Source organism: Hippopotamus amphibius, chromosome X, assembly GCF_030028045.1.
Source record: "Hippopotamus amphibius kiboko isolate mHipAmp2 chromosome X, mHipAmp2.hap2, whole genome shotgun sequence".
NCBI lineage: Eukaryota > Metazoa > Chordata > Mammalia > Artiodactyla > Hippopotamidae > Hippopotamus > Hippopotamus amphibius.
Genome location: NC_080203.1, coordinates 76,389,133 through 76,397,915, shown reverse-complemented (window position 1 = coordinate 76,397,915; position 8,783 = coordinate 76,389,133). Strand labels below are relative to the sequence as shown.

Sequence of the window (8,783 nt, the reverse complement as noted above, 5' to 3'; positions counted from 1 at the left end):
TGACTAAAGGTGGTGAGAGTGGACATCCTTGTCTTGCTTCTGATCTTTGAAGAAATGCTTTCAGCTTTTCACCATTGAGTATGATGTTAGCTGTGGGTTTATCATATATGGCCTTTATTATGTTGAGATAGGTTTCCTCTATGCCCACTCTCTGGAGAGTTTTTATCATAAACGGGTGTTGAATTTTGCCAAAAGCTTTTCCTGCATCTATTGAGACGATCATATGGTTTGTATCCTTCAGTTTGTTAATGTGGTGTATCACATTGACTGATTTGTGTATACTGAAGAATCCTTGCATCCCTGGGATAAATCCCACTTGGTCATGGTGTATGATCCTTTTAATGTACTGTTGGACTCGGTTTGCTAGTGTTTTGTTGAGGATTTTTGTGCCTGTGTTCATCAGCGATATTGGCCTGTAATTTTCTTTTTTTGTGGCATCTTTGTCTGCTTTTTGGTATCAGGGTGACAGTGGACTTATAGCATGAGTCTGAGAGTGTTCCTTCCTCTGCAAATTTTTGGAATAGTTTCAGAAGGATAGGTGTTGACTCTTCTCTAAATGTTTGATAGAATTTGCCTGTGAAGCCATATAAAAGTTTGCTGCAAGTTTTAAAATCACAGTTTCAATTTCAGTACTTGTGATTGGTCTGTTCATATTTTCTATTTCTTCCTGGTTCAGTCTTGGAAGAGTGTACATTTGCAATAATTTGTTCATTTCTTCTAGGTTGTCCATTTTGTTGGCATATAGTTCCTTGTACTAGTCTCTCATGATCCTTTGTATTTCTGTGGTGTCAGTTGTAACGTCTCCTTTTTCATTTCTAATTTTATTGAGCGGAGTCCCCTCCTTTCTTTTTCTTGATGAGTCTGGCTAAAGGTTTATCAATTTTGTTTATCTTTTCAAAGAAACTGCTTTTAGTTTCATTGAGTTTTTTCCTCTTGCTTTCTTCATCTCTATGTCATTTATTCCTGCTATGATCTTTGTGATTTTTTCCCGTCTACTAACTTTGGGTTTTGTTGGTTCTTCTTTCTCTAGTTGCTTAAGGTGTAAGGTTACGTTCTTTATTTGAATTTTTTCTTGTTTCCTGAGGTAAGATTGTATTGCTATAAACGTCACTCTCAGAACTGCCTTTGTTGCATCCCATAGGTTTTGGATCATTGTGTTTCCATTTTGATTTGTCTGTAGGTATTTTTTGATTTCCTTTTCGATTTCATCGGTGATCCGTTAGTTGCTTAGTAACATATTGCTGAGCCTCCACGTGTTTGTTTTTGCTGCAGTTTTATTTTCTTGCAGTTGATTTCTACTTTTTACAGTTTTTTAAATAATATGGGATTATTGAGATATAATTTACGTACAAGGTCTATGAGCCTCTATAAACACACGCTGTTACAGAACCACCACCACAATCAAAACAAAAAACATTTTCATCAGCCTCAAAGTTGCTTCATGCTCTTTGGTTGTTTAACCCCTTGTCTCACGCCCCAGACCCTGGCAACCACCAATCTGTTTTCTCTCCCTATAGTCTGGACTTCTTAAGAATGTGAAAATAAATGGAATCAGGCAGTATGCAGACTTATCCATTTCGATCCCTTCACAGAAAGGGACACACTGGGGACTTCTGGATGTGCAATGTACCTCTCCATCACCTGGGTATAGTTACACGGAGTGATCGGTGAATATGTCAAATTGAGGGCTTACGCTCTGTACAATGTGTTTATGTATGGTGTGTTTAATTTATATTTAATTCAATGGAATTTGCCTTTTATGTCTTTGGAAGGGTTATTTTGTTAAATAGCAACTGTAAATCCTTCAAAAGAAAGTGAATGATTATTGTAAAAGTCAGGCTGGTGGGTACCTCCAAAGGACAAGGGAGGGGGGCTTGGACAAAGGAGGGTCCAAAACCGCTGGCCTGTCCTCCATCTGTGTCTGAGCAGTACTTGCCAGGACTTCCACATTGCACAAGCAGAGGGCCGCCAAGCACACTGCAGTCAGTTGAATGCTGCACCCTGGAATCACACAGGGACAGTCCAAGTGGCAACCCTGGCAGCCCCCATTGTGCCTGGCCGGACCTGGCCAATACGGGTGAGAGTCTCCCCATCTTAACTCAACTGAGAAGCAGCCTTTATTGCATCTGCAAGCTTAACCCCTGTTGTCAAGCAAGGTAACATATAAGCCAACTGCAGGGACTAGGACTTGGACATCTTTGGGCACGATTACTCTGCCCACCACATCCAGCTCTCTCTCCAGGGCTCACCTACGCCTACCTTCTTTGTTTGTGCCAGTCCCCTCGCCCCAGCCCCCGACCCAAGAGTCCAGGGAGAGCAGTTGGCCTGTGGTCGGGCTGGTGCTGGTGTGGCGTGGGTGGGGTGGAGAGGGGGCATCTGCCCAGGAGTTGGGCAGGGAACAGAGCCAGGCAGGATGGGGTGTAGGGCTCTCCAGGCCGGCTGCCACTGTCTCCCAGGATGGAGAAGGGGCTTGAGGGGAAAGGCAAAAGGGGTGCACTGAATGAGGCAGGGTTCCAACCTCCTCCTACACCCTGGGGCCCAGATGTATCTCTTTTCACTTCTTTTCTTTTCTTTCTTTTTTTTTTAAAGTTCTGTTTTGGCCACATGACACAGCATGTGGGATCTTACTTCCCCAACCAGGGATTGGACCTGGGCCCCCTGCAGCGGAAGCACGGAGTCTTAACCACTGGACTGCCACGGAAGTCCCCCAGATATAGTTCTTTAAACCTATGCCTCAGGAACTGCCACAGATTTCCTGCTGGAAGCGGAAGGCTCGGGGCTGAGCCACAGCCTGTGATGGTCATGTTCCCAGCAACATTGTAGTGAGGTAGTTGGTCTGAATATGGAACAGAGAGATTGTGTGCTCAGAGGAGGGGAGGGAGGCTGGCAAAACGTGACACTGAGGGTTGTGTTCAAGCCCTCCCACGAGCTTCTCCACTTCCTCAACCCTGGCGACCACGGCCCCATGCCCCCATCCGCCCCTGGGCGGTACTGGACTTCTCCCCATGCACAACTTGCCTGCATGTCCTGGTGGGCAGAAACCTCAGCTGGAAGGTCTCTGCCAAACTCAGTCACTCAATCAGCAGCGAGATGTGTTACCCTGCCTGCCAAGCAATAACCGCTGGATCAGGTTCAGGGTCAAAGCTGTAAACTAAGCAATCAAGCCCACCTTCTCCAGGGAGGGGTTTGAGTGGAAGGATTAAGACCCACAGACATTCTTTCCTGACCCTGAGGTCTGTGACTGTCCCATCCCACACGTGGTCTGTCCACCTGAGCACATGCCATGAGCACTGGAAGGGAGTCAGAGCGAGAATATGAGGGAAGGGTGGACTCAAGTGCTCCCCATCGTCCAGGTGCAGTCGCTCCTTACTTCCCACCCTCACCGCACCTATCCTGTCCCTGTCCCGGGTAGCTCACGTTGGGCAGTCTCCTGCTTCTAAGATGAGGCGTGTCCCAGGTACTCTCAGGAGCCAGCCTTCCCATTTTCTTTTGTCCACACGCTCAGCAGTTGTCAGATGTCACAGGATTGCAGAGGAGGATCGGAAGCCTCCTCCAGTGGCTCCAACATCTTGAGCGCCCCGACACCCTGTCTTGAGCCTTGGTAACTTCTGCATCATCCCCCTCCTATGTTTTGGAAATTTAACAACACCCCTTGAACAAAGAAGATCCAAACCTTGCTTCTGGTTATTCAGTGCCTTACAGAGTCTGGACCAGTCTCTGCTGCCTTTACTCCCTGAATCACATCTCTCTCCCTCAAGGGAGATAATCCCTGATCACTTTTATTCACACACAGAGACACACAGACACCAACCTTGAATGTCCTATCTACCATCATACCCCCTTTTGTGTAGTAAAGCACCGGGTCTTTCAGGAAGGGTGTCAGGCAGAACCTACCCTCACCTCATTCAAACACAAATGGGTTTGAGGCTCCCTGTGAGCCTCAGGCTGGCACAGCCCTGGGCCCTGGGCCCTGGCTGAGGGAGGGAAGTGCTCCCCAACCTCCAGCAAGGGGGAAATCGAACACGGAGTTCAGACTCAATCTCGTGTGCCCTAAAGAGGCAGTCTGGGAGACTGAGCTGGGACACGAAAATAGCATTTGCAGGAGAATCGGTGTCATGGGGCTGGGTGGAACGGTGCTTGACGGGGACCACTCAAGAACACAGACCCACCAACCTCACTTGCCACAGAACCTGATGGGCCAAATTCCACTCAAGGGTATAGAGACGACCAGGCTGGTGAGGGTGGTCAGCTGGCTAGGGCAGGGAGGATGTGAAAGCTTCCAGATTGGAGCTCTGGAAGGGGGTCATGAGTTCCTGCTGATGGGGAGGGGGGATGGCAGCGATGAATGGGAACCGCCAGACCCCAAAGGAGGAGGGTGTTTGGAGAGAACCAGAAGGCCATCAGGGGAAAGGGAGGATGTGCCAACGTGGCCAACGTGGCCAGGCAGAGCCCACACAGAACCCAGGCCCTGGGGCACTCCGCTGGCCTGACTGCAGGGTTGGTAGCAGAGGCTGGCCCAGAGTCCCCACCACAGGATGACAGAGGTACTGTTCTGGAAAAGGCTCTGATGTGGAGCAGCTCCCCTCCCCGCCCCGCCCCGGCACCCCCCGCCCCCACCCCACCCCCCCAGAGAGGACAGAACACAGAATATGAGAGGTACTTTAATTGGCAACTGCTGTGAAACTGGGGCAGGGAGGGGGCAAAACAAGGGGGAGAGGAAGCCCTAGCTGAGGCAGAACAGGAGGGAACGAGCTTGGCCACAGCTCCCAGGCCCCAAAGGTGCCAGCTGCTCCTCTTGCATGAAGACGCTGGGCTCAACCTGTAACAAAGCAGAGTCAGGGAAGAGCCTCAAGCCAGGGCCAGCCCACAGCCCTGCTCAAACAGCCAGGAGTGTGGGAAGGGGTATGGTGTGTGTAACACTCACTTCAAAGGATCTGGAACTTGTCAGCCAGGTACTGCATGGCAGCTGCAACAGGGAGAGGCATAAGCAGGCCCTCCAGACAGAGGGGTATATAAGCCCGCCCCCCGTCCCCGTGAGGAACCGCCTAGTCCTGCGACCTGAAACCCCCTGCAGCAGCCCTGATGCAAAGAGCTCTGGGCCTGATCACTCCCCACCACCTGAACTAAATGTGGAACCGTTTCCCAAAGGGAAACAAAAAGTGCCAGCAGCTTGCGAGCTTTGGGCCAAGCCACAACCATTCCGAACTTGTCACACAAACAACCAACCCAACAAGAACCTCAGAAGCCATACCAAGCAGCAGGTAAAGGAACAAATCAACGAGGCATCTCTACAGGTCCTATCAGCAGGAGATCTCTAGGACTCGTCTGCTTGGCAAACTATGCACGCAGTCCAGACAGTACTTTGCTACTCGTACACACGCCCAGCTGTACATGCACAGCCGGCTCCAGGGCCACGCCTACTAGGTTCTCCTCCCCACAGGAATGTTCGTCCCTGTGAGGACCCCTGCACCTGCAGCCCACCCCACGCCAGGTGCCCACCCGGGTTCTGCATTAAGACACCACTCTCCGTCCCTGGTTCTTCATACCAAGTTGCTCCTTGAGGTCATCTATTTCTCTCTGTAGCACGAGACACTAGGCCAGCAGACACAGGAGGAAGAGAAATGATTAGTATCCTCTGGCCTCCTCTCTCCTCCACCTTCTCCTCTCCCCCAGGGCCCTCCATCCCAAAGGCGGGTGGCTAGACTGCCAAGGGCTCCTCAGTGGAAAGGAGGTGGGCTCCCTCTGTGGGGGTACGCGATGGGGGTGGGGGAGGCAGGGGCCCACACATGTCAGTTGAGCTTGGACCCAGACCCCACCACCCAGTTTGGGCCTGCATTTCCAGGAGCCAGGGGAAGCATTACCTGAGGACAGCCCTGTGTTCCCGGTGGCTGCTGCCGCCTTTGCGGTCCTGAGGGATGGTCAAGTGGTTCCTGGGCAGCTGAGAGGGAAAGGACACACAATCCAGCTTCCCAGCCTCCCAGTGAGGTGGAAGGGGCCAAGCGGGACCTAACGTGAGGTGAGGCAGCACCACCCTCTGCTGGCAACAAGCCGCCCCTGCTCTGCCCAGCAGCCCATATCTTCTCTCTGGGCCTGCCTCCGCTGTTCCCCAGGGGCAGCCATGTCGCCACTGGGGTCCCCAAAGACTGTGGCTCTGGATTCGACCCTCCCAGAGCTGCAGCCACAGCCAGCACCTGGGAGAGCAATGTGGGCAAACAGAAAAGGCTGTTCCCCTGCAAGTCTACACCTGGAGTAGCTGTTTGGGGCACTGCCACCGACCGCCCCTGCCACGCAAACCCCACACAGAGGGTGAGGTGGCTCAAGGCTAGCCCTGTCAACAGCCCCGTTTCCTGTGGGAGAAGTGCCTGGGAGCCAGGCCGTGACCCCAGCAGAGACAGAGACAGAGGTTTCTGTCCTCACCCCCTCATCCCTCCCCTCATATCAAACCCACAACACTCACCTGAGGGGGCAGGCCCTCTGGGCATGACTTCTCCCTGGTTCCAGGACAAGGGCTCTGAGTTTCCTGGATCTTGGGGGCCTCTGGTGTTGAGGTCGCCACTGCTGGGTTCTCCATGATGCATGCACAGCCAACAAGATGGCCCTGGCCTGCGAGCTGGCAGCTGAAACAAAAATTTCTCACTGATTTGGACTAAGGAGGGGTGTGTGTGTGTGTGTGTGTGTGTGTGTGTGTGTGTACCGGCACACCTGTATGCCTACGTCTTGTGTGTGTGTGAGCACGTGTGATTCGGGGCTGGGGTGAGGCAGGGAATTGAGAAGGGAATTGAGAAGGGAATTGAAAGGCTGATCTCATCAGCGCTTTCTCCCTCAGTCAGCCCCAGGCCAGCAGGCTGAACTGATCTAGGGACAACAGTGGGGCACTGAGAGAGCCTGGGCGCCCTGCAAGGAAGGTTTGGGGAACAGCTAGGAAGTAGGATTCAGGAAGCTGATGAGTCTAAACACTGAGGCTTTTCCGGGAAGCTTTTAAGGGATCCCCCGACCCAATTCAGCCACCAGCCCTCCCTTCCATCCCAGTCCCAGTCTCACGGAGGAGGCTGGAAACAGGCCAAGGGTGGAGAACCGGGCCCAGCACACCCGAAGTGCTACCTTAATGTTTGTCCCTAGTAAAAGGACACCGATCTGGCATCCTAATGACCCGGGGACCGAGGGGCACACAGTGACGGCCCCTGAGGCAGCACGGGTGAAGAAGTGTGTCCTGGGGGCGGGTGGGAGGGGGAAGACTGGGGAGCGAAGAGGAGTATGGCCTACTCACTTGGCCCTTTGGGACTGGGTCTCTATTTGGGTCGTTATCTTCTCCGGCCACCGCCTCGGACTCCCTCGCCTGCCTGGCCACGGATTTCTTCCCAGCGCCGGTGTGCTTGGACTGTTTGGTTCCCAAAGGGACCAAGCTATACCTCTTGGACCTCCCAAGCAGTGGAATACCAGAGACTGGGGGGAAGGTGGCCGGTTCCAGGGGAGGTGCCGGCGTTTGCTGTCCCCAGGAAGGAAAGGCTCTCCCCAGGGCAAGTCTGGAGGCTCCCCCGAGGGATTTCTTCTCCTGGGCCCCCTTCCTCCTAGGAGCGGCCCGCGGCAGGCCACCTGCAGCAGCGGCAGCAGCAGCAGCTCCCGGGTAGCTGGGCCTGCTGGCCCCCTTCCCCCAGAGCACGCTCTGCATTTTCTTAGCGGAAGAGATGTCCAGCTCTCCCACGCCCTGCCTTTCCACAACCGGAGGGAATCCTCGCGGAGCCGAGGACAGGAAAGCGCCTGGCACATGAAGGAAACTCTTCCTGACTTGGAAAATCGAGTGTCTGGGTGTGTCCCCGGGATCCTCGGGGCTGTTGGGCTTGGCCTGGCCTCCTTCTTTGGGGTAAACGCTCACCCTCATCAGCTGTATCTCACTGAACTCATCTGAGGCCTCGGGGTCGGACGGCAGCCCGACCGGGCCTTCGGCGGGGAGCCGCTGGCGATCCGCAGCCACGTTCGACCTACTCCTAGCGCCCCTCTTACGGTTCCCCCAGGCCCGGCCCACCCGAGGCCCTCCGAGGTGGAGAGGGCCGGCCGGAGCCAGCGGCGCTTCCCCACAGCTCTGGGCGGGCGCCGCTCCACCGCCGGGACCCGCCTCCAGGCCGGCCCACATGGCGGACACGTGGGCGGCGGCGCAGCTCTCCGGGAACCGGTACCCGCGGACGGCCAGCACGTCCCGGTCGGGCAGCTGCTGCAGGATGGCCACCGCTGACTCGTCGGCCAGGTCCAGGGCGGCCCCCCTGGCGTCGGTCGCGGAGCCAGGTTGGCCTTCGCGGCCCCACAGCACCGGCCCTCCCGCTTCCAGCACCTCCTGCTCTGACTCGAAGCCCTTGGGGTCCGAGAAGCCGCTCCCCGGCCGCCCCGGCGGCCCCGGCTCGGGGCCTGGTTCGGGTCGCCGCGACGCTGTGGGGCCGGCCGGGCGGACGCCGGCCCACTCGCCGCCCTCTGGGCCGAAACCCGCTCCCCAAACAGACACCTCATGGGGCGAGCTCATGTCGCGACCCGGGCGGCCTCGGAACCGGGGCGACGATCGACCGCCCAGGTCGTGGTCGCGGTCACAGTCACGGCGGGCGAGGCGGGCAGCGCTCAGAGCGCGGTGTCAGCCATCTCAGGCGCCGCACAAGATCGCCTCAAACGACGCACGGCTTTCAGCGCGCCGCCGACGCCCGCTCCGCCGACGCCCGCTCCACGGCCTCCCCATTGGTCCGGCCCCCGCCAACCAGCGCGCGCCTTGTTGGCCTGCCCCCTCGAGGCCTAACCAATGG

At 55.3% G+C, this 8,783-nt stretch overlaps 1 protein-coding gene across 1 annotated transcript; it reads right to left on the bottom strand.

Annotated features, from left to right (window-relative positions):
- Positions 1-4,925: 4,925 nt before the first annotated feature.
- LOC130841490 (uncharacterized protein CXorf49 homolog) lies at positions 4,926-8,512 on the bottom strand. Its single transcript, XM_057717633.1, has 5 exons — positions 7,268-8,512; positions 6,458-6,617; positions 5,862-5,938; positions 5,547-5,592; positions 4,926-4,966 (listed from the first exon to the last, which is right to left on the bottom strand). Exons 1-5 carry the CDS (start codon positions 8,510-8,512, stop codon positions 4,926-4,928), a joined length of 1,569 nt encoding a protein of 522 aa, XP_057573616.1.
- Between the last annotated feature and the right edge of the window lie 271 nt (positions 8,513-8,783).